Source organism: Cyprinus carpio, chromosome A8, assembly GCF_018340385.1.
Source record: "Cyprinus carpio isolate SPL01 chromosome A8, ASM1834038v1, whole genome shotgun sequence".
NCBI lineage: Eukaryota > Metazoa > Chordata > Actinopteri > Cypriniformes > Cyprinidae > Cyprinus > Cyprinus carpio.
The window spans coordinates 23,012,627-23,038,502 of NC_056579.1; the positions used below are offsets into that span (position 1 = coordinate 23,012,627).

Consider the following 25,876-nt stretch of genomic DNA (forward strand, 5'->3'; position numbering starts at 1 on the left):
ATGCCTTTTATCACAATTTATGTGTCTTTTGTCAGAAAAAATACTATCAAAATACCTGGGGATGTTTCTGTAATTTTATTTGATGCAGAATGACCAAAAACTTGATTTTGCCATGTTTTATTCTTGCACTGCTGATTCTTTTTGCATCAAAATTTTTGAAGAGCAAAGAGAGAATACCCGCAACTTAAATGAATGGAAGTAAATCAAACTGCTTCACAACAGAAACAATACAATCAAACCTGCAAAAACATAAAAAAAAACACACAGACAGTGACTCAGGACTGAGCTAAATTTAGCTTTGTTGGAGAGGAGGTATCGTTTCCTTTCACCCTCCATCTCTCATTTCCTGTCGTCTTTCTGGTGTGTTAGAAATCTCCTCGCAGGAGGTTGAAGCAGGCAGAACTGGCAGCATATAATTATGACTCATCCATACTCACACACCAAAACACTGTAGACCTGCATATACAGCACTCAACCAGCCAATATAAAAACACTCCATGTTTCCATTTCCATTACATCCGACTAAAGCCTCGAGTATACTTCATTTTTGTAAGCGTGTGCTAGCGTTTGCATACAGTTGAACGCGTTCCCTATCAAAGTATACTCTATTTGATGTTGTGCATGAACACGGGCGGTCGACACATGCGCCGTTGAAAGCTTCATCCATGTCTAGTGTCTGCTCTATTTTTCTCCATAAGTAAGGGCCAATAACAAATACTCATACGTATATAGTGAATGTCAATACGGCCGTCTGTTGTTGTTGCAGTCTCTGCTATTTTATTGTTGTTGTTCCGTCTCTTTTCATTTTCTACTGTGAAACAACGGCCCGGGACAGTGTTGCCACCTTGTAGAACATCTGATTACTGCAAAAATAGTTCATTTTGCATGTGTGACCTGCGCGTACATGTAAAAAGTGAAGAATACTTTGTGCTTAATATGAACTGCATTCTCAACGATGCCACTAGGGGTGCTGTATCTGGCTTTGTCATTAACTCTTAATTTTGTGGAAGCGCAACAGTCGAGAATTAGTTAAGTAAGTTAAAGGGGTGTTTGATTATGATTTTGCTTCTTGAACATTAGTTAGTGTGTAATGTTGCTGTTAGAGCATAAACATCATCTGCAAAGTTACGACACTCAGAGTTCAATGTAAAGGGAGATATTTTCTTTCAAAGAAATCACTGTTTAAGGACTACAAAAAATGGCTGGTATGGGACTACAACGAGCTTCTTCCTGGGTTTGTGACATCACTAACCCCGATGTTTACATAAACCCCACCCCCGGGAACATGCAACTCCCCGTAATAGTAAGGGGGCGTGACGTTTCTGGACAACGTGCACTAGGCGTTTAGCAAATCACAAACACACTGAGCCTGCTAACCAATCAGAGCCCTTTCATATTTCTGAGGGAGGGACTACATAGAACCAGGAACTCAAAAAAATAATGTAGTTTTTTTTTAAACAAAGGATGAACACGTTACACTGCACCCCATAAACACAATCAAGCATACAAAAAAAGCTGATCAACCACCCCTTTGAGGTTTATACTTCATAATACAGCTGCATGATTTGGGGAAAATATAATTGCTTTTTTTTTTTTTTTATAAAAATTGTTATTACAATGTAATTATTCCCCTGAAAAAAAAAGAAAAAAAAACTGTAAAGTTTCTTAATTTCTTTACTTTCAAGTGTTAAACGGTTTCCATCAAACCTTTATTTTCTATTTTGTATGTGTGTTAGTATGGCAAGATGTCTGGCACATACACTCTTTACTGGTAAAGTACTGGTAAATTAAGTTTAGAGATCATGAACCGAACCTTTTCAAAAAATACTGGTAAATCGGTTCCGATTCAATTTCATGATATGAGAAAGAAAACACAGGCAAAACACTTAAAGCTAATTTCCTATGATTGACATCAAAGAGTTTTTCACTCTCAATCTGTATTTCAGTGTGAATGGTCTCTTAACAGTAAAACAACAGAACACTGTCACTGGTGTGTGAACAGCATTTATGGTGCAAAGTCAATCTGGTAATTTTATAATTTACCAGTTTAATGTGTGAAAGGGGCTACTGATTGATCCACTGGACTATTCCTTTAAGAAAGACTAAACCTGACAAGACCAGACAAGCGAACCAAACCCACTAACATAAACCGATGGAAACAAACACAGCAGCACACACTGAGGATGACAGCTGAAGGCCGACAGATGGCGGCCATTAGAAACATTAATGAATAAATCAGTTGCTGACCATCTATTATTCACACACACACACACACACACACACACACACACACACACACACACACACACACACACACACACACACAGTCCCATTCAACTTTCAGAATGTGGCAAAGATGCTCTCTGAGGGCAGTCTGATGTCTACTCAAAGACAAAAACATCAACAATCTCCCCAGAACCTCAAGACATTGAAAGTATGCATGCTACTAGCGTAGGAAAGCTTTGGCACATATTTATGAGTTTGGAAGTCGTAATTATGATGTCAGGTGCATTCAAATCACTTTGTTATGAACACGATGGCGATGTACCTTTTTTGCATCAAACTCTACTTCTATAAAATCATGAATAAAAGGAATGTGCATCGTTTGTTTTCGCTTTTTTATTCAATTTATGAAGGTGCTGTAAATTGAATTATGTATTCTGTCGGATTTGTACAATACATTGAATTTTAAGGTTTAAAGGGAGCGTGAAAAAGTTTGAAAACCACAGCAAAAACTTAAAACCATAACACCAAAATATAAAAAAATAAAAAATGTGAAAATGAGATAATAAGATATTAATTAAAATATAAAAAAAAATAACAAAATATACAAATATACATACAAACTTTCAAACAAATAAATAAATATGTATATTTGGACCATTTATTATTATTTTAATTGTAATGCAAAGTAATGTAAAGTAACCTGTGGTCAAATTACGAAAAGAATACTGATATGGCCTCAGGTTTGTTCTTCTCAGTTGTTCATCTCAAACGGAAGATCAGATGCAATGTGCAATGCAGTGAAGGCTAATTTTGCATATCGGGCATAGTATACATACTGCATACTAATTTCTTAAAAAAAAATAGTAGGTTGTATACCAACGGGAACATTCCCTGCACATGTGTCTGCCCTCTCTAGTGGTGTGGCATGCATGTATCAAATAACCTCTTTACATTTGGGCCATAAACATTCCTAAGGCCACTGAAATACACACCCATCTAGCAACTGTCTCGGATCGAGCCCAGAGGTTATGGGTGACACTCACAGCTGTTGACATTCGGTCTTCCTGTTTAAATTAAGATCATGTAACACACAAAGCATGCGCTGAAGTTATGGGTGGACATTAAATTAAATTCAATTCAAGTTTATTTATATAGCGCTTTTTACGATACAAATCATTGCAAAGCAACTTTACAGAAAATTTAAGTTTCTATAATATTTAGTACAAACAAACCATAAACACAAAACAATTAATTGAGCCAGGTCTTCATTTCAATGTCTTCAGTGTGTTAATCCAATTTACTTCAATCTGCTTGTATAGTTCATAGACTTACTATAGTTCATAGACACTCAATTTGCTGAGCTTTTAGGTCCTCAGGTTTTTAATGAAGCTGTTGAAGTCAAGCATCATTGTTTACTGAAGCCTTAATGAGCCTGAAATGAGCCTACAGTCACATCTGGACAATTACTCCTAAATAGTTATATTTATCTAATTTGCATTTTTATAATTTCAAAGTCACACTCATGACTTTGACTGTGTGAGTGTATGACCACACATGTTTTTCAAAACAAATCTAAACTCATCATCTTAGTTGACCATCCATTTAAAGAGATAGTCCACCCAAAAAACAAAACAAACCCACTAATACCTCACCCCGCGTGTAGAACATGCGCTGCGGCTTGTTTCCAAGCAGAGGAATGCACGCGTGTGGTACTGTCGTTAATGGTGGAGGAGAATGATATATAGTATACATATCGTACATAATATCTCATTCACACGTTTTTGTATGATCACTTATGCCCCACTGATTGTTAGGTTTAGGTTGGACCTTGGGTGCATTTTAAGGATGCACTGATATATCGGCCAATAATTAGCCGATAAAAGCAATTATTCATACTATTCGCCAATTTTTTTAAAGCATTCAATGATCAGGGCTAATTATGTCCAGTCAATCACAAGACCAATTACTCTGAAACATGGAAAACATGTTGAAATGGAAAGAATTGAAGGTATTTCTTTCAAAATTGTGTAATTAATTGTCATTCCTTTGAAAGGAAAAAAAGAAACACTGTCACGGCAGATGTCACTCTAAATAATCAGATATCGGTATCGCCACCGAAATGTTGTATCAGTGCATCCCTAGTAGTGGTGTCAAAGCAGGTTCATACCAAGAAATTTATGAGAAATTTCAAATGTAATGCCGTTAATGTTGTGACAGTTTTTCATCATGGTATCAAAATACACTATTTTTTAGAAAGTTATATGACAACACTAACCCTACTCTATATATATATATATATATATATATATATATTTTTTTTTTTTTTTTTAAATATTACATTTTCACACAAACCACATAGTATGAATTCATACTAAAGTGCCAACTCATAAAATAACTGTGTTTTCTCATTTATCCAGAAGCTGGGCATACCCTGAGAATCTTGCTGAGGAAATTAACCGTTAGTTTTGTTGTTGACCTGTTCATAGATAGTTAGAATAAGAAGTTTGAGTTTGGCCAAACATTTGTGTCTGCATTTGGCTATTTGCATAGAATTTCTCAGGTAAACAACAGTGCGTGTGTGTTTCAGTGTTTTAGCGAGTGAAAGGTGACAGCCTGACTGAGTCAGTGATGTAATAGTTTAACAACATTGAGTTAAAGCTCGAAGGCCTCATGAACTCATCTGAATGACTAGGTGGAAGTCAAACATCCACTGAACTGTGCTTCAAGGTCAAAGCCTGTAGACCTTAACAGTTTTCTCTTCACATAATGGCTTAGACAGCATAACTGGCCACTGTACTAAGGTGGCCCACTGCCATGAGCACAGGGTTGGATGCTGTTCTTCAGAAGAGCCAGCTGTTGTCAACTAGTGAACAACTTGAGGGTGAATGAAATTTCTGAGATGCCTCTAAATGCCCACGAAAAGTCTGAAATGCATTCAAAACTTGTTTGACTGGGATGGCATTGGAATGAAACAAAATCAAAAGCAGATTTTTTTTTAAAAAAAAAGCCTTGTTTCGTTAAGATGTACAGAAAGTACCAGTTCAAATTTCATGAGATGAAGATCAAGTCAACATGTTCATAAAGTGGAAGAATCTGAGAACATCACAATGCACTGTTCTCCAGTTAACAGCTAGTTTCCAACAGAAATATTATTCTATGGAAAAATCCCTTCATGGACAAAAATATCACGTCATACTTACATATCAAATACAAAAATCACACTCGGTTATAGACTTTTCCCTAAAAATGGCAGGAGGCCTCGGGTCTCCCATGAGACGCAGTGACTCCAAGTGTGCTTACAGGCAATAATGACTTGTGTAATGCATTCACAACTCTCTCTGCACTGAGGTCATGACACAAACATATGACAGCCGCTTTACTCTCTCTGCCTTGATAATATCGTCTGTCTTTCTAGCTTAAAATTCCTCTCACACCATAACCAGCGTTGAGTTCCTGACACCCTGATTATGACACATTAGGACTCCTCTGCTGACATCTCAGAGCATCAGTGAGGGGAATGACTCCAAATCTGCTTAAGAGACTTAAAGCTGATGACTCAGATAATGCATCCTGTGCATCCAGAATGCTCCATGCTCAGCTCCAGAACCACAATGGGCTGCGCGCAAGTTACAGAAACCCTGAGAAACACACTTTTTAAAGGATTTGCTGTTGTCATACGATCACATTTATGTCCTTCTGCCTGAGTGACTCACTTTATTCTGTAGAATATGAAATCAGGTATCTTGTAGAATGTTTACAATGCTCATTTCCATACTACAAAAGCATAAAAATAATCTGAAAAAAAAAAAAATCTGAAAAAAAAAAAAAAAAAATATATATATATATATATATAATATATATATATATAGTACAGACAAAAAGTTTGGAAACATTACTATGTTTAATGTTTTTGAAAGAAGTTTCTTCTGCTCATCAAGCCTGCATTTATTTGATCAAAAATACAGGAAAAAAATGTAATATTGTGATATATTATTACAAAATAAAATAATTGTTTTTAAATGTATTATACTTTAAATTATCATTTATTTCTGTGATGCAAAGCTGAATTTTTAGGATCATTATCACATGATCCTTTATCATTCTAATATGATGATTCATTATAAAAAGTTGGAAACAGTTCTGCTGCTTAATATCTTTTCAGAACATGTGATACTTTTTTTTTAGGATACTTTGATGAATAAAAAGTAAAAAATAAAAAAAAAATTAAAAAAAGCTATGTTTTTAAAATATAAATATTTTGTAATAACAATATGCACTACTGGTCAGTAATTTGGGGTCAGTAATTTTTTTTTCTTTCCTTTTTTTAAATAAAATCAATACTTTTATTCAGCAAGGATGTGTTAAATTGATAAAAAAGTGATAGTAAAGAAAATATATTATTAGAATATATATTATTAGAATTTTTTTTTTTTTTTGAATAAATGCAGTTCTTTTTAACCTTTTATTCATCAAATATATTAGACAGCAGAACTGTTTCCAACACTCATAATAAATCAGAATATTAGAATGATTTCTAAATGATCATGTGATAGACTGGATGTTACATGTGACACTGAAGGCTGGAGTAATGATGCTGAAAATTCAGCTTTGCATCACAGGAATATATATATATATATTTTTTTTTTAAAGTATATTCAAATAGAAAACTATTATTTTAAGTTGTAATAATATTTCACAATATTACTGTTTTTTCTGTATTTTGATCAAATAAATGCAGGCTTGATGAGCAGAAGAGACTTCTTTCAAAAACATTAAAAATAGTAATGTTTCCAAACTTTTTGGTCTGTACTGTATATATATATATATACACAATATATAAATATATATATATATATATATATATATAATATATATAACAAAAACAATAAGTGAAAAATTAGTTTGGGCCTAATTTCGATGGCAGAAAGTGGGTTTGGAACAACATTACAGTGATTAAATTATGAAAGACTTTTATGTGACCTCTTCCTTTAATGATGGCTTACAAAACAAAAGAAACTATACAGTTTTGCTGTTGACAGGAGAGATGCAGGCCTAGGGCATGATTTTCAATGCATAATGATTTAAATTTTAAACTGTTCCTCAATAAAATAAACACATGATTTCAGAAGACCTGTATTCATGAGTCAATTCATTTACATTAATGTCACTTTTTGGAGCTTGACCTTTCCGGTTTCCATCCAAAGTTCACTAGATGGAAAAGAACAGCTTCGACAGTCTGCTGAACTTCTCCTCTGACCTCCACAGAGGAAAGAAAGCCATACAGGGTTAGTATGATCTCCAAACTTTCCTTTCGGTGTTAAATACTGAAGTAAACCTCCTCTGCTGAGGCAGCAAATGTTTAGATGACGCAAGAGTGAGTGACGTCACAGCCTCAGAGTCATTCATAAGGCAGCATTATATATTTATGTATTTAACCACAGACCATAAAAGCATCACCAGCATTAAGATTTAATTTTCTGTTTGTCCTTATGAATGCATAAAGTCGCTTACCCTCCGCCACAGTCTCCTCCGCGGTCACCTGATATCGTCCAATGGAGAAAACGCGTCCGATAAACGCGCCGGACCCCGCGCCGCCTCCCGCAGCGGCTCCAGACGCGGTCCCGGAGCTCACCATCTCCCGTCGGCCGTCGAAGAACTTCTTCATTGTCCAGCCAGCAGCACTTTAATACACATTAAATCGTGAAAACCCGCCTGGCTCTCTCTCTCTCTCTCTCCAGCCCCGGCGAGGCTTGACAGACGCGCAGATTACAGAAAAGCGCGACACTCTCTCAATATAACACCGTCCGGATAGAGACTCCGAGGTTCATGCGTGCTCAGCTGCGTTAAATCATAGATCCAGAACAACTCCGTCAGGATGAGTCACCACACACAGATCTTCACACTCATAGCAGCAGCTTACAATAAGAGCTCCGAGCAGCTTCATCTATTACAGGAGTCCTCCTGCCACGCTGTCTGTTGTTGAGCTCTTGTTATTCCGCGACGATTATCGGCTGCACGGCATTCAGGAGTCGCTCTCTCTCTCCTCTCCGTTCGCTCATTCAATCATCACAGCTGATCCTCGGGAAACCCGGAAGTGCTACGTATACATCGGGAAACAGCCGGTTCGAGGGGGCTTTCCTTGAGAAAAGTGATTAATGGTGTTCGCGCATTGGCGGCCGATGAGGTTAAGTCACGAAAGGAGCCGTGCACCGGTTGAGAACGAGAAACGGACTCGGTCGCGTGCAGTCAGTGAGTTGTGTTTCAGCGTCAGGGGGACGCGCACGTGCGTTTACGGTAACAGCCGCTAGGGGGCTTCACAGTACGACACAAAATCATTGTTGGAACCTCAAATCAACATTTTAATCTTAGCATATACCAAATTTGAAACATAACGACTTAAGTGTCGTAAAATTGATCTGAAATGCACATAGTGGAGTAAATGTGCTTATTTACATGCGTTTGCCAGAACGACACGATGGCTGTGACATTGCTGCCCCCTACAGGAAAATATCTTTCCCTACAACACTATAAAACTAAAGAGTTTGCACTCAGAGAAACAATTAGAAAAACTGAAATTTCTTTCAATTTATGGTTGACTGTCATACGTGCTTGTTTGATTTGTTAACACATTCTCTGGCAAATTACATCAAACACTTGACAGGCAAAAATTTGTGACTTTAAAAATTGTTGTAGGCCTGGCTGTAGGCTTGCATGATGGACTCTTTCTAAATATACCGTGGTATAACAACAACAACAACCGACACATCTTATCCCACTCTCCTTTACTGTTCAGAGTAAAGATAACACTAGTTCTGAGAAAAGCTCAAGCGTCATATTTGCAGAGGCCAGCTGGTTCGATGTTTTGTAACAGTGTAATTATACAGTAAGATATGAGTAAAATTATGTATTTATAGGGTTTGGGGTTGGTTTAGGGGTAGCTGCGTGTAATTATGCGTAATTTACTGTTCTTACTATATGTGTAATGTGTTTAACAAGGACATTGTAAACAATATTGATATCAGTCATTAATTCAATTTATATAAAAAAATAAAAAGTAATGAGCAGTGAAGGGACACAGCCTTTTAATATCATTTGAAGTGAAAAAAAAAATACACTTAGTTATTAAAATCATCTTATTTTCTCTTAACCAGCAGCACAAGAAAACCTAAAACATGCAATGTCTTTAATCAGGAATTAACAAACCTATTATTTTGTTTTAATACAGTAAAAATCCAGTTGTCCAAAAAAAAAAAAAAAAAAAAAAGAAAAAAAAAAAGCATGCTAACCATTAAAGCAAACAAACAAAAAAAAATATATAAACCCTCCAAAAAAAAAAAAAAAAACTTTAATAGGAAAATGTATCTCATCTCCAGTGCTTATTGAAGTTCTTTCCATTTGCCTGTAAATAAAAAAAAAAAATTCTATACTAGCTGTTATGGCCCAGGACCAAAAAAAAAAAAAAAATGGAAAACCACAAAAGAACAACAGCCTTCAACCCTCTCCATCCATTTGTAATAGTTAAAGCACACAACTTTATGTTTCCTCTGTAAAAGAAAAGAGAGAGAAAGTTTTTACTGGGAATGCTTAAATGATAAAAACATACAGCCAATATTTTTGTATCATACTATTTTAATGGAATGCACACTTGCTTTAAAAAACCTGATGTACAAGGTGAGGGGGTTTAAATGGTTCACTACTGAAGAATAACTTACAAACAGCACGGATGGATGTGATTAACTATGTACAAAAATTAAATACAATGCTACAGCACATTAAGAGAATTACAAATGTTCATAAAAGGCAAATATTAACATGTGTCCCTATGATCAACAACGTCCCCCTCTCATTAGAGCATCTTACGTTTATCTGAATACTGAATCTGATGATATTAACTATGGAGGACACCAGATGTACCACGGTATGAATATTAAACGGTCTCTCTTATCATAGGGGTCATAAAATAATCAAATGTGGCTTGTTTCCCATCAATATTAATTATACAAATGACAACTCTCCCCTCTTTTTTATATTATATTCCCACGTTTGTAAATAAACATGCATTAGTTCACTTCTCACCTTCATTTAATTCCAAACCAATATGACTTTTACCACTAGTGAAAGAGATTATATTCATGCTGCTATTTTCCATAGCATTTAAGGTATGGAAAAGAGCAGCATGGATATTCTGCTAAATATATTTTGTTTTCAACTGAAAAAAAAAGCCACACTGGTTGAAAATTACATGAAGGTGAGTAAATTATTGAAAAAATTTGCATTTTCAAGTGAACTACCATTTTAAAACCTACACTGGAGAAGATAGTTTATCAAATCCTCTAGGTTTGAGGGACCACTGAGCAAAAAATAAAGAAAAATGGAGTCAAATCTCATACTTAGTTGTCCAAATATATTAAAATTTGCCAGCTCTCAACAGCATTTCTCAAAGGCCCAAACCCTTAACGCTTAAAGCAGCATTACAGTTTCAATGTCACTCAAAGCAAACTTGGCTTTTTCTTACTCGGAAAAAGAAAGAAAGCAAAAGGGAAAAAGAAAAAAACCTCAACCCCCTTTACGCACCATTCTTCATCAATAACTTTAATTTCAGGAAGGGGAATTTTAGCTAGCAAACGTTTTCGCTGTGTCTTCCTTGCCTCTGTAAGTTCTCTTCCCATGTGTGAAGGGCAGGTATCTATACTTGATCATGTGCTGCAGAGGAAACACAAACAGTGTCAAAGAACGCCAGTTTCTCTACAAATGGAACTCTATTATTAGAAAGATCTCAAAAGAAACGCTTCCACTGCCGAACCTTGATCTGCCGTTTCATGGTGATGCAGAACAGCATGATGAAATACATTACGAGGATGGGCCAGAACACCGGCACGTTGAAGGCTTCGAAGAATGTGCAAATCATAGCGATGATGATGCCTTTCGTCGCTGAATGCCTGAAACATCAACACACACGTTAATCAATGCACTCGGAAGGAATATGCAACACATGCATGTACTGTGAACATCAAAGACACAGAGAAAATAACTAAAGAAATCCTGGAGTCTTTAAAAACAAAATCCGTGTGAAAATAAATAACTAAGAATCCCAGCACAATGAAACTGAAAGTTGAAAGACACTCAATATGTGAGACTAACTCGTCTAACTTGTTCTTGAAATTAGCTGAAGATGGATAAAATGCAGCACATATCGGTCGCTTTCGTTGACGTGAATTCTGTTGAATTTGTATAAAGCGCACAAATCGAAGTTCAGATTTATATCCGTTTTGTGGGGACACATTTATGTGGCCAAGTGTAAATGAAACCGTTTCAACGAATCAGATAACTATCCGATCAGAGTTACCAGGCGTAAACAGGCCCTGAAGAAAACTGAACTCACCGAGCGATTTCATGAGATCTTAAACGGACAGTTTAACCAAAATTGAAAATTTTGTCATCGTTGACTTACCCTCATGTTCTTCCCCACCTGTATGAATTTCTTTCTTCTGTAACACTTTATTTTAAAGGGATACTCCACACCAGAATGAAATTTTTGTCATTAATCACTTACCCCCATGTCGTACCAAACCCATAAAAGCTTCATTCGTCTTCATTCGGAACACAATTTAAGATATTTTAGATGAAAACCGGGAGGCCTGTGACTGTCCCATAGACTGCCAAAGGTCCAGAAAAGGTATGAAAGTCGTCATAAGAATACTCCATCTGCCATTAGACATGAAACATCAGACGTACAATCTGGGTTATATGATGCAACGGGAACACTTTTTGTAGGCAAAGAAAACAAAAATAACAACTTTATTCAACAATTCCTTTGTCAACAGTCTCCTCTGTGTCTCTCCATATCAATGTATGCTGCGTATGCTCTTCTGTATCATCAGCGCCACAAGGATGCACTGTTTTCTTTCAAATCAAAGCTAAATACACGTAGAAACAGCGCATCCTTGTGGCACGGATGATACAGAAGAGGATACGCAGCATACAGTGATATGGAGAGACACAGAGGAGACTGTTGACAAAAGAATTATTGAATAAAGTCGTTATTTTTGTTTTCTTCGCATACAAAAAGTGTTCCCGTCGCTTCATATAACCCAGATTGCACGTCTGATGGCAGATGGAGTATTCTGACGACACTTTCATACCTTTTCTGGACCTTGACACTGTTATTTTATTTGGCAGTCTATGGGACAGTCACAGGCCTCCAGGTTTTCATCCAAAATATCTTAAATTGTGTTCCGAAGACGAACGTAGCTTTTACGGGTTTGGAACGACATGGGGGTAAGTGATTAATGACAAAATTTTCATTTTAAGGGTGGAGTATCCCTTTAAGGTGTCCTTGTTACACATGTAACATCTATTACTATTATAATAACAATTAATTATACATAGTTACATGCAAGTAACCCAAAGCCAAACACTAACCATAAAGTAAATACATAATTAGACTGTAACAAGGACACCTTAAAATAAAGTGTAACCCTTTCTTCATACCAACGCAAAGATATTTTAAGAAAATATACAACAAAAATGTTGCCAACAAAAATTTACATCCAAACCATTTACATCCACAATACCTTTTCTTTTACCCAAAGCCTTTCCTCTTACTCACATTCCTCTTGTGTTCAGCAGAAGAAAGAAACTCATACAAAAGTGAGTAAATGATGGCAAAATGTTCATTTTTGGGTGAACGATACCCTTAAAAATCCATAATGTGCCAACTCACCAGAATTTGAACTCTGGCAGCCTCCTGATGAACGGCCGGAACTCTTCATTCTGTTTTGTGGGTAGTGCTGGACCCTCGTCTAGTGTGAAGACATCGATTAGGGGAAGAAAAAAAAAACCTCAACGATGACAGTAACATCAATTTAAATCTCAGTCCTACCTGGATCATCCAGCAATGAGGGATCCACTTTAGGTGAGAGGAAAGCAATGAAGAGGTTTAGGTGGTAGATCCCAAGAGCATATGTGACTATGTACCACCCCTGATAAAAGACACAAGTGTTTCGTTACATTTGAGTCACCTTTTGTAATCAAAAATGCAAGAACATTCTCTTCAGTCTGCGACTGCATGATAACGGCACCCATATTGTCAAACATTGCACACATTCCTAATCAGATGTGAAAAATATTATTGGTTTTACCTGTAGTATATATACTCGGATCATATATATGGCCGTCAGAATAACGGTGACCGCCCATCGGACAGCTGAGAACGGTGTTGACTTGTCCAACCATGACTGATAAATCTGCATTTCAAAGAGAAACAGTTCTCATGATCCGAAAACTCAAAATCACTCGAAACAGTCATTTCCAAGAGTCTGACCTGGCCGAGCCGTTTAAAGAAGTTCCCGATCGCTGATGGTTTCCCATGGATGGATTCACCGGCACTGTCTCCTTCTGGCATTCTGTCTGTGAATTCAGAGGAACACACTGAGAAAACATGCTCTTTACAGTTAAATCACAATGCAAAACACTACTACCTAAAGATAAAGCCAATCACATGGAGACCTACAAGAATTTCACACTGAATGATTTTCTTTAAAGAGCATTTGACCACACTTGTCCTATTTGGTAACAATTTCTTCTGAATTAAAAGGTCAACTTCATTTTTTGTGTCACGAAGAGGCAAAATATAAAGTTTGAAGAAATGCCAAGAAAAGTCCAGTACACATTCCTTAAGGATTTCTTTCTTTCTCTCTTTCTTTGGATCAGCTGATTTGCTCTGTGCTGTCAGTGAGTGACACTTCACAGGCGGGGTTATGGGTGGTGTTCACTTACGTTTTGGGTTTAAAACGCAAACGACTATATGATCTAACCTGACATTTTGCCTGTTTCCGTCAATGATAAAATACGAGTGGGTTTAATGAAATGGGTTTGCTGGTCGTAAAACAAGGGGAAGCCTCCGTGTAATAACCTAAAGATGTGATCTGAGGCAAAGTCCAAAATAACAAGACGTTGTTAGAGTATAACATTCAGCCTAAATCGAGTCTGAACTGAATGAAGAACCGGTTGGGTTTCTCTGCAGAAGACAGAAGCAGCTCATCGGCCTCATCTTTCACTCACTGCTACGCAATCTAACGCATTAATCTGGCGTGAATAACACACATATTATCTGTGTGTCAAAAACTATAGTGATTTCAGTGCCGAATCTGCGATTACTGGTTCAGATACGTGTCTATTTCCTGACGTTTACACCAAACAGCACAGAGCATGCAAATGAACAGTAGCTTTAGCCCCGGTACAAAGCTATTATCAGCCTGCTCTGATTAATGAACCGGCGCAACAGACACTTACCTCAAAGTTTATTACATAAACTCCCTAATAATGTAACCGAATGACTTGAGGGCTAATAGTCAGACCTCGTAAGCTAATTTGCTATTTAGCATCGGTGGTTAGCCGCAGCTGAGTGATTCCTTTAAGGCGCAAAGCATGCTGGTTAGTGTAGTTTTTAGAACGGGTCTTCTATATGCGCACCGCTGTGTATAAACTACACTCCCCATCGTCCTTCACGAAACAATTCGCCTCGAGCGGAAACACACGGGTTGTAGTTTTTATATGTGGACGTGTGATCGAAACTAATCCAGGGTGACTCCGAAAAGAAACTACAAAGACCTGCATACACGCGCAAAAGTACAAAACACACCCCCGGAAAAACAAAAACACACGTCTTATGAGTGAACAACTAACAACATCATCTTAAAAACATATCGTTTTGCGATCGCCATGCCACTGGAGGACAGTAAAATTAGACGGACGGTTAGCACAGTCGAGGAGTCGTAGCGCCGGAGAGAGGTTCAGAGGACGAGAAGGATGAGAGAGACGTGTTTATCTTACCCGCTCGCGCCGCTGTGTCACTCTCGGCTGCCGCTCCGCGCGTCGCTCGCGCTGCTGCTCGGTGAAGACATACAGCAAAAACTACTGCGCATGCGCACATCAATATAGCGTATTTTTTCTCACACTGTGCAACAATAATTATTGTTTTTGCATTATTGTAAGGGGTACGTTTAGGGTTGGGGTTGGTGTATACGTTAATAAAACACAATCTACTAGGCTAACTAATTAAACTACTAATTCAGTTTATTGTTAGCTTCCAGTTTTTTGCTGTATCCCTTCTAGCCACAAACCTGCTGCTCTGTGAACACCTCAGTGCTTCTGTAAGCGCAGCCGAGCACAGGCAAACTCAAACCCAAACCCATTCACACAAATCCACATGTGCTGGACATTCACGTTATTGTGGATTGCAGACAGCTATTTTGGCCAGAAGCGACAGTTTCATGTTACTTGATGTCTTACAAACACATTAACTGATGTTCTGGAGCGGTGTGGATTATTGTAATGCTTTTATCTGCTGTTTGGACTCGGCACCCATTCACTGCTGAGCGAGTGATGCAATGCTACATTTCTCCAAATCTGATGAAGAAACAAACTCATCTAGCTGCATCTTAGACAGCCTGACTTTCTATCAAAATATAGTGATGCATCCAAAATATCAATGTTGTTACATTTTCCTTGATTTTCATATCCATGTATTCACTTATGATTTATTACTTATTGATTTATGCTTCTTACATTAATCCAAACCATATATTCATATTCAAGTATTTACTCATTACTGTTACCCATTCGTGTTTATCTTTTATTTTTGTTTGGTTTATATTCAAGATTTGTAGTATATGTATGCTGTACTCATATTTCATGTGTGGTATGAAGATGAATCTTCTTTACTGGTGTTTTGTTAGATATTGGACACCTTTCTCAGAATTAGCCTTTAACAGTACTAGATGTTCTTTTCCAGAAACTGTTTTTGTAATTGAAGAAATTATATTTGAAAGTGCTTGTTTTGTGGTATTTGGTCTAAAGGTGTGCAAACCATGTCTAGCCACACATCTATATTAACCGCAACAAATTATTCTCCACCCCTACCCATCATTAAACATAAACACAAATTATAAAAAATTCTTCTGCTTTTCTTCTCCTCTTGCATTCTGCAGATATATTATACTTTTGAGCTTTTCTTTTGACTTTCACTACTTTATATATTACATGCAATACTTTGGAGCACTTTGCACTTGTTATAAATTATAAATTAACTATATTATGTTTAATATATTTATGTTACTATATTAACTTATCTCCTATTACAATTTTCATATTTATTTTAGTCTTTCATTGTATTAATAATTTTGCACATTTTTTAATACATTTGTTATTCCTCCTTCTAAAACTGATCTCTGGCCTAATCATTACTCGTCTGCCTGGATCTCACTGCATCAAGTAGTTACTATAGATACAGCTGCTACTGTAAATCCATAATGAATTAAACAGAGATGATTGGCTAATATTAATTTAACTGGTAAAAGTCATAAACAATAAGTAATACAGGATTTGTTTTATACATCCATTGCATAGCAACTTCCCAGAATACCCTAGCATCCACCCTGAGTACCCTAGCAACTGCACAGCAACACCCTAGCAACCACCCAAGGTACCCTAGCAACCGCATAGCAACACCCTGACAACCACCCCAGTACCCTAGCAACCGCATAGCGACAACCTAACAACCACACCAAGTACCCTAGCAACGGCATAGCAACACCCTAGCAACCCCCCAAGTACCTTAGCAACTGCACTGCAATCTATTGCATAGCAATCTGCCAGAACACCCAAGCATCCACCCTGAGTACCCTAGCAACCACCCCAAGTACCCTAGCAACTGCATTGCAACATCCTACCAACCAACCCGAATACCCTAGCAACCACCCTGAGTACCCTAGCAACTGCACAGCAACACCCTAGCAACCACCCAAGGTACCCTAGCAACCGCATAGCAACCATCTAGCAACAACCTAGCAACCACCCCGGGTACACTAGTAACTTCATAGGAACACCCTGACAACCACCCCGGTACCCTAGCAACCGCATAGCTACACCCTAACAACCACACCGGGTACCCTAGCAACGACATAGCAACACCCTAGCAACCCCCCAAGTACCTTAGCAACTGCACTGCAATCTATTGCATAGCAACCTGCCAGAACACCCTAGCATCCACCCTGAGTACCTTAGCAACTACATAGCAACACCCTAGCAACCACCCCAAGTACCCTAGCAACTGCATTGCAACATCCTACCAACCAACCCGAATCCACACCGTGTACCCAATTCCATAGCAACACCCTGACAACAACCCCGTAACCCTAACAACCGCATAGCTACACCCTAACAACCACACCGTGTACCCTGCATACCCTAGCTACCTGGGTACTCAAAAATCCTAACAGTACCTTAGCAACCACCCTGAGTACCCTAGCAACCACATAGCAACACATCTAAATTTCTATCTATTTTTGACTGCATAACTTCAAAACATTTTTCTTGAAGCTTTTAAAGCTTTTTCAATCTTTCTGGCCTGGCTTTCTGAAGCCAACCTCAAAGTTTGTCTTAAAGTTTTTTATCTAGTTGTCTTGTTGCTCTTTCAGATCTCTCTGGTGTCGTCTCATCGATGGTCTATAACTTGATCCAAAACAGGTGCAACTTGTTATGTGAGATTTGAAATGTCATGTTCAGAATGACTGAAATCCAGCAGAGACCAAACAACAGACAGATCCTCATTCTTTAACATCCTCACCGTTACTGATCTTACATTAAAACATCCTCACTTCGCACACTTTAGTATTTATTAGAAAAAGAAATCACTTTACATCATTCAAACGTGGCGATATAAAAAAAGAAACAGTGTTACAGCTCTTTAATGAAAACACAAGATACTCTTAAAAACATAATTACACAGCATGACATAATACTGACTGATATCAATTGTGAATATAACATCGTATGCAATATCCTAAAGCCATAAAGTGCTTTGATCTATATGACGGTATTTCACCATCACGGCCAATTTCAAAACAGCGTTTTTTCCAGATTTACCTCCTGGGACCCAGTTTAATATGTGCTGTTCTTATTACATGAACCGCAGGGAATTATATAGGTAACACTAGTTATTTACAAATGCATTTGCTTGTTAAATAAAGGTGACAAATGTAGCTCTGACTACATACAATCCACCAAACAATTCATGTTCAGTTCAGTTTTATACACAGACTTTAAAGGGGTCATAGGATGCCCATTTTCCACAAGTTGATATGATTCTTTAGGGTCTTAATGAAAAGTCTGCAACATAGTTTGGTTAAAATCTCTCAATGGTAGTGTAAAAAAAACACCTTTTTTACCCTGACAAAATGTTTTGTAGCATTTTCCTTTAAATGTTAATGAGCTCTGCTGACCCCGCCCCTCTCTTCCGAGCTGCTCTCTGAGGGACTGTTTTTTTACTTCAGCCGCATATATTGTGAAACTAGCTAATTAACACATTACTAGGAAAGGCAATTTGCAAAGATTTATTAAAAAAAAAAACACTTCTGTAAGTGAAACTAGATTACGAATGATTCGCATGAAGATAGACGCATTTATGTAGATGGAGGGTGCATTCCCTTCAGAAACAAATGTAATCCACTGAGTCTTCAGCGGCTCAGATGCCGGGAGTAAATGACGACTACTATGTTCATTATTACATCCAACAACAGAACACCTCAGTCGCTTAGGAGACATTTTTGTCTACATCTGCTCTGGTGGTGAAACAATGGCAGACTGATGACTGTCAATCAAACTATCGTGGGAGGGGCCTGTTTTTGTGACATCACACAGACATGCATCTGAGATCAGCTCGATTTGAGAAAGGGATAAAGCAGATTCAATTTTTTTTTTTTTTTAATTATAATTAAATTGTATACACACACACAACACCAACACCAATTCAAATAAAAATAAAATGTAAAAGTGAATGTAGCATCATATGACCCCTTTAAGGGTGTTAGAAATATAAATATATTCCTTATATACCAAAGACGACAATGTTCCTGGATGACGGCTCTGTGTGTAACACTTTTCTGCTTTCCTCTATTATTTTTTTTATCTAAACAAAACACAAGCAGTGGCTTTTGAAGGGTTCACGTCATAATAATTGTGTGGGTGTGCTGAACAAAAGTACTTCAAACTTTGTCATCTTCTTATTACTAGTATTATTAAAAGTGATGTTAAAGTGAAGCTAAATAGTACATATAAGACTTTGTTGTTTTGTGTTGGAGAGGTGAATCTCAAAAAATATGCCCAGGCCTTTTTTCAGCCCCCAAATAAAAAATAAATAAATGAATAATAAAATAATAATAAAAATATTTTGATTAAAGACCAATTTTATAATTTTTGTAATTTTTATATTTATTTTATTTTATTTGAACAATTTAGCACATTTCTCCCAAAATTCTTATTTGTTGTGATTTTTTTTAATTATATATATTTTACATGCATTACTGTGACAAGAGCTATTATATTATATTATATTATATTATATTATATTATATTATATTATATTATATTATATTATATAATATAAAACTACATTAAAGTAAAAACTACAGTTATATATAAATAATTTTTCAATTTTGGGATGAAATGTCACCTGGATGTTTTTGTAAGATTCACCTTAATACCTCAATTAATTTTACTTGTTGATGAAAACATAATAAAATTAGAGACAACCTAACAAGACGCTGATTACATGTGCTAAAGGAAAAGCAGACATTATAACTGTACAGCATGATAAATACAACCTTGTCCTGCAAGGCTAATACCACCAAACAGGTGAACTTTAAAAGTCTGACAACACCAAAGATGATCCAGTGTGTCTCTGTCAACAACATAACACTTAACAGATCATACATAAAAAAAAGTCAAAAAAAAAAAAAAAAAAAAAAGTTAAAAAAAAGTTTCAATGTAAAGCACCACTTAAAAAAATGTCTTAGTTTAAAAAAATAATAATAACTGTAAATTACTTTTATGAAGTTTTCTTCATCAATGTCATTGTAAAACTTTGATGAACTAATTATAGGTATGGTATGACTTATTGAAACGAGAATAATTCAAATACAGAATGCCTTATGATGCAGCTGTACACATCTGGCTTTGATAAACCTGCGTGTTTTTCAAAATAAGTAAATAAAGTATGATTTTGTGGGTCAAGCATCTAGTTGATCTATGGGCATTACTTCAGACATAATCCAATATCATACATTAGTGCACAATTATTATTTACACCAAGCCGAAATAAATAAGGCAATGTTTAGAAATCATACACTGTTTGTAACCGTTCATAACTACATCCTAATAATATAGAATTCATTTTAGCTAATGGAAAATTGGTAATATGTGATGTAATATTAGCATAAGGCCACAAATGACAATCTAATAAAATGATTAGTTTGAACCCTGGTCTTAATAAAAGGGAATTGTTTGCAAAAAGACTTTTACTTCTCAAATCATTTTTTCGTCAAATATGGAAGTGCTGTTATATGGAAAACACAAACTGTCCGTCGCAGTTTAAGAAACCAATCTGGGCGATGCATCTGGTTCTTCTCAGTGAACGTCACTTTCTGCGAACTCCTCTTTAATGGAGTGCTTGTGTATCCTGCAGTCGGGCATGTCAAAGCCGAAGTCAGCCCACTCCTCCGCTCCTGCGGGGGCGCTGCGGTTGGGGATGGTGATGGTGTGCCGCACTCTGAAGTGCACGGCCTCCATGACGCGCTGCCGCTGCAGCTCTCCTCCGCCGCCGAGGGCCATGCTGGCCATGTTACTGCTGGAGCGGATCAGCTGCTGGCCGTAATCGTGGCCCTGCTTCATGTCCTGCAGGCCTCTCCAGATCGCCAGCCGGAACTGCTCAGGGATCTTCAGCGCCCCAAGGTCCTGAGGAACACAAGATCGCCAGTTACAGTCAATGCCATACTATGAAAGCGGCCCATTTCATGGCCTTTGTGAATAATATCATTCTATTACAAGAATAATATTTGTATCCCAGTAAATTTAGGGTGGTTATATAAAACATTCTATCCACAAAATGCTGCTGACCAATCAGAATCAAGTATTTCAGAGCAACTGTCCTCTATGATGCCACACTGGGATTCCGAGATCTATTCAGTTTCTCCACAGATAAACGTTATAACGTTATAACCTTTGAAGAAAGACCTGTTGTGAGCTATGAGGTTGTTTATCGACTTATTTTTTAAAACTGCGAAATTCCACTAAATATATATATATATACACAGCCAATCTCACTATGTTGTCAAAGTACTTGTATATTTTATATATATATATATATATATATATATATATATATATATATATATATATATATACAGTATTATATAATAATATAAACTTAAGCTATATTGTTTCTATAGTTGTAATACTTTAAATGAATAGTTTTATATTTAAAAGTAATAATGTTTAACTGCTGAATTTGTGGTGAAAAACTATATTACCAAAACACACACACACAAACACACACACACACACACACACACACTTTTCACACATTTAAAACAAATTGTCTCTATACATATAATTACCAACTTTGGATAAATCATATTATATATCACCATCATTTTTAATGCAATGATGTCATTCATAATGCTTTATTTTATGGACCAATTCTCACTATTAACTAACTATTAACCATGACATTTGCCTCAATGAACTCAAATTTTGATGTTTATTAATAGTTAGTAAGGTAGTTGTTAAGTTTAGGTATTGGGGTACAGGATTAAGGGAACTAAAATATAACCATGCAGAGTACGTCATTAATATCTGCTTTATAAGTACTAATAAACAGCCAATATACTAGTAATATGCATGATAATAAACAACTATTTATTAGTGAGAAGTGGTCCTTAAACAAAAAGTATCACCCCTTTTTTCTTATTTTAAAATACATTTTAGCTTTGAATCAAAGTTTGTAATGTGATTCACCTCGTAGCTCGTTGGTTTGATTCATGGCTTATAATTTTTAATGACTTTTTTAAAATCCCTATGGGAAAAATGAATAGAAAACAGGATAAAACACATTACCTCCATGGAAAGAGTCTGAAGGTGGTAGACACTCTGGAGTCCCTGTGACGTGAAGTAGTCGATACAGTTTTGGCAGCCCAGGCTGGTTAAGAAGCTGTTCAGAGAGAAAAGGAATCCCACTAAGACCAAGCGGCTGCGTCCTGTGAATTACATATTCACCCATGGAGAACATAACCAGCAAAGCACCACGGCGTTTGCACCTGCACAGGGATCATTATCAAGAACTGATGGAATGATAATGAGAGTGTATTTAGGCAACAGAGTACTTGATTAAAATAAAGCATTTGTATTGTAATCATGATTATGAATAAATCAGTGATGATACAAATACCAGTAAAAAAATAAAAAAATAAACTGCAATAAAAAAATGCAATGCAGTGAATGCAATATATACTACCATTCAAAAGTTTGGTAAGATTCTCTCTCTCTCTCTTTTTTTTAAGATGTGTCCTATTATATATATATATATATATATATATATATATATATATATATATATATATATATATATATATATATATATATACACACACACACACACACACATTTTTTTAAATTATTGACCCCAAACTTTTGAACAGTAGTGTAGTTAAATGAAATTCTGCATGCAAATGTTTGTGTATTAATTTTTCAGAATTTGCATATGATTTCTTTTTTATAAATAAAAATGCAATCAAAACATGCAATTACATTAATGATGCGTAACAAGTTTTTCATTGTATTGATCTTTTTATTATAAATATTTCACCAATAAAAATTATTTGCTTGATACAATCAAAACAGGAAATGTTGCAAATATATAAAGCCGACAGAGTTATTTTAAAGGTAGAGCAACTGAGACAAACAAAACCACAAGAAAGTGAGGAAAGTATGTGTAATCTCTGCATTTTAAGTCATTTTAAACAAAACATGGTTTCAGAAACATATGGTTGCTTTGTCATAATTATAGACACTGCTTTTTAATTTCACCCTGATACATTAAGTATTAAATGTAGATGGAACATTGATATTAATAATCAAATGTGATAAAATAGTCTGTAAAACATTGCAATGTGCATGGAAAATGACATTTATTTGAAAAATAAATCTTACTCTAGGTGCCAATATATAAGACTTATGACAGTAGCACAAATGACAATGCGAATTAAATGATGTAAACAGATATCTGGGTGGAGGTAAATCTCAAAAAACCTGTCTTGAACAAGTCATCCAGGGTCATATTTCAGTCCAAAAAAGAAATTATATTTAGCTGAAAGAAATTAAATATTTTTAGCACCTTTAAGATTTTTTTTTTTTTAGATCGTTACACCACTTTTAATTATATTACCATTTTTTATATTATACATTTTAATTATCATAATTATCAATTCTGTAATAAAAATACAAATATTTTATAAGAAAGTAGTATTTGTTGTGCTGTCTTTAATGAACATATATTTAAACAAACAACTGAAAAAAGAAAGTAGTAATTTAAACAACTACTCTAATGAAAAAATATATTTAAACAAATTCAATTAAAAAAATTACCATTTCATAACATATAAGAAAAAAACACGCACACGCACACACGCACACACACACACACACACACACACACACACAGATCTAACTCCAGATCTATGACAGTAATGAGTCATTTATGGGGGGAAAATTAGCTTAATTGTCATAAAAATAATTTTACAATGCAAAAAAAAAAAAAAAAAATTAAAAAAAAAAAAAAAAAAACTTAAATGGTGCTTAAAACCAATCAAGCATAATATAATCTCTATTATTTTTCCTTTGATTTTGGGGTGTACCAGACATGTTTTTTTTGCCAAATTAACAAAACTCACAAAACATCATTAAGAAATTAACCACAAACCCACCCCCATCCAGCCCGATGAGATAATTAACTGTATGCGATCAGTCGTATGATAATGGAACATGAAGTGGTTAACAACTGATATGACATGTATATTAATGAAAAAGGTTTACATGTTTTGCACACTAAAGTGTGATTTGAAGTCAAAAAGCTCTGACCAGCAGAGAAATATTTAGAAAGATATTACTCTTATGTACAAATAGTTCAGTCTGAAAAAGAAACCAAAAGCCTCTTTAAAAGCAAAGGTTTCATTATAATCAAAATCCTCTTTTGTGCATTAGCACAAAAGAAAAGGCATCAATATACTGTAATTCCATGTTTCTAATTATGTAAAGACAAATGATGAAGTGGAGGAGAAATAGAGATGCACCTAAAGAGGCATTTTGAATGATTTAAGGTCACTTTATCTTAATATACAACCAGACAACCTGAAGCCACTGTTGATAAGACACAATCAGGCAGATTTCAGTCACACTGTTGTAAAAATAAATTGCTATTTAAAACTGCAGCAGTAGGAGCCATACATCATGTCTAGTGTGTGTGTGTGTGTGTGTGTGTGTGTGTGTGTGTGTGTGTGTGTCAGGTTGGTGCTACTGCAGGGTGTAGTACCTGACGAGGCTGGGGTCGGGGTTGTAAGGTGGGGGAGGGGTACAGTGAGAGGTGGACACTATAGACTGTGACGCGTGAGCTCCGTTCACATCGCCGTTAGACTGCATGTGGTGTCCACCCAGCATGTTCGTACCTGCAGCGACAAACCCACGAGACCCAATCAACAAACACCACAACTGATACACACAGAAATCAACACTCAACAAACACTGGATGAGACTCGCATGGGATTTAGGGAGTAAATATTGGCCACTGTATGGCAGATGAGTGCAAATGTCAATGATAGTGTCACTTTTTATTCAATGCAATAAAATCAGATCAAACAGGGGCCCTTGTGAAAAAATAAAATAAAAAGTGTGCTTAATTGTATTAGATGTACACGTGTAGTGTACTCTAAATCTTAATCGTATATTTAAAAAAAAAACTCTACTTGCAGATCATATAATATTATTGAAATAAAAGGACACTTAAGTGTACTTACAGTGAGATACTTTCATGTTTTTGAACACAGTGCTTAACAGTGTTAAATTTAATGTACTTTAAAGTACATTTGAAATCATTGTTTTACCAATATTTTGTCATGCTTTAAAAACTGTAAATTAACTTGATTTTAATTTTTCAACTGTAGTGTGTTTAATATTGCTTTTGATAAGTTTTAATAAAAATGACAGTAACATTTTAAATTAGGAAACACTGTTCACTAATAACTAGTTGCTTATTAGCATGGATATTAGTAGCACATTGGCTGTTTTTAATACTTAAAAAAAAACTTTAATACTTAATATGTACTTTTAGTACATATTAAAGTCCATTGGTTCTTGCAGTAAATAAAAAAATAACCAATGGCGAGGGAGCAGAGATGCACGAGCCTATGGCCACAAAGCCCGCCATAGCCTCTCCACACAGAGAGGCTTCCCCTGTCTTCTTCACTCAGCCAGACCAGTGTCCATCCGTCAGCGCGAGCGACCTGTTCTCGTTCGGTGGGAGTCACGACGAGCTGCTCGATGACAGCATGTCATTAGCCCCCCTTGCCGTCATCTGATCGCAGCCTGCTGAAAAAAGTTGGAGCCTCTTGCCCTCTCAAGACATTTCAGAAGATTCAAGATTTTTATTTGTCACATACATGGTTATATGGAGAGCATATGACCAGCAGTGAAATGTAAGAGGCCTCTGCATCTCCAGCACTACAGCTGGGCCTGCTTCGCATGCGGCCCCTTCAGTACTGGC

At 36.2% G+C, this 25,876-nt stretch overlaps 3 protein-coding genes across 7 annotated transcripts in view; all 3 read right to left on the reverse strand.

Annotated features, from left to right (window-relative positions):
- LOC109085200 (AP2-associated protein kinase 1-like) overlaps nt 1-9,136 on the reverse strand; it is a 48,253-nt gene extending 39,117 nt beyond the window's left edge. The window contains 1 exon segment of the mRNA XM_042762856.1: nt 7,738-9,136. Within this exon segment, the coding sequence (XP_042618790.1) occupies nt 7,738-7,891 (154 nt within the window). The 5' untranslated portion in view covers nt 7,892-9,136.
- A 155-nt stretch (nt 9,137-9,291) lies between these two features.
- LOC109064608 (protein RER1) lies at nt 9,292-15,175 on the reverse strand. Of its 3 annotated transcripts, none has more exons than XM_042762854.1 (8): nt 15,061-15,175; nt 13,550-13,635; nt 13,368-13,472; nt 13,109-13,208; nt 12,950-13,028; nt 11,030-11,165; nt 10,875-10,929; nt 9,292-9,770 (listed from the first exon to the last, which is right to left on the reverse strand). In XM_042762854.1, the coding sequence occupies exons 1-8, from the start codon at nt 15,158-15,160 to the stop codon at nt 9,760-9,762; spliced, it is 672 nt and encodes a 223-aa protein (XP_042618788.1). In that variant the 5' UTR covers nt 15,161-15,175; the 3' UTR covers nt 9,292-9,759. The 3 variants fall into 3 exon arrangements, with proteins under 3 accessions (XP_042618788.1, XP_042618787.1, XP_042618789.1); XM_042762853.1 differs by having other exon boundaries at nt 10,801-10,929; XM_042762855.1 differs by lacking the exon at nt 15,061-15,175 and adding an exon at nt 14,521-14,677 and having other exon boundaries at nt 10,801-10,929.
- Nucleotides 15,176-19,728: 4,553 nt separating this feature from the next.
- The window catches only part of LOC109064606 (tumor protein p73-like), a 36,900-nt gene continuing 30,752 nt past the window's right edge, over nt 19,729-25,876 (reverse strand). For all 3 annotated transcript variants that reach the window (XM_042762857.1, XM_042762858.1, XM_042762859.1), the window contains 3 exons: nt 24,650-24,782; nt 22,180-22,273; nt 19,729-21,018 (listed from right to left, as the gene is read on the reverse strand). In XM_042762857.1, coding sequence (XP_042618791.1) covers nt 20,692-21,018; nt 22,180-22,273; nt 24,650-24,782 — 554 coding nt within the window. In that variant the 3' untranslated portion in view covers nt 19,729-20,691. The remainder of the gene's footprint in view (nt 21,019-22,179; nt 22,274-24,649; nt 24,783-25,876) is intronic.

Excerpts from the sequence above, each read along its gene's own strand:
- LOC109064608 (XM_042762853.1), bottom strand. The coding sequence starts at position 15,160 with ATGTGCGCATGCGCAGTAGTTTTTGCTGTATGTCTTCACCGAGCAGCA. Across the intron at positions 11,166-12,949 it reads CTGCCAGAGTTCAAATTCTG|GCATTCAGCGACGAAAGGCA; the intron begins GTGAGTTGGCAC and ends TTGATGTTTCAG. Across the intron at positions 10,930-11,029 it reads CCATGAAACGGCAGATCAAG|CACATGATCAAGTATAGATA; the intron begins GTTCGGCAGTGG and ends TTTCCTCTGCAG.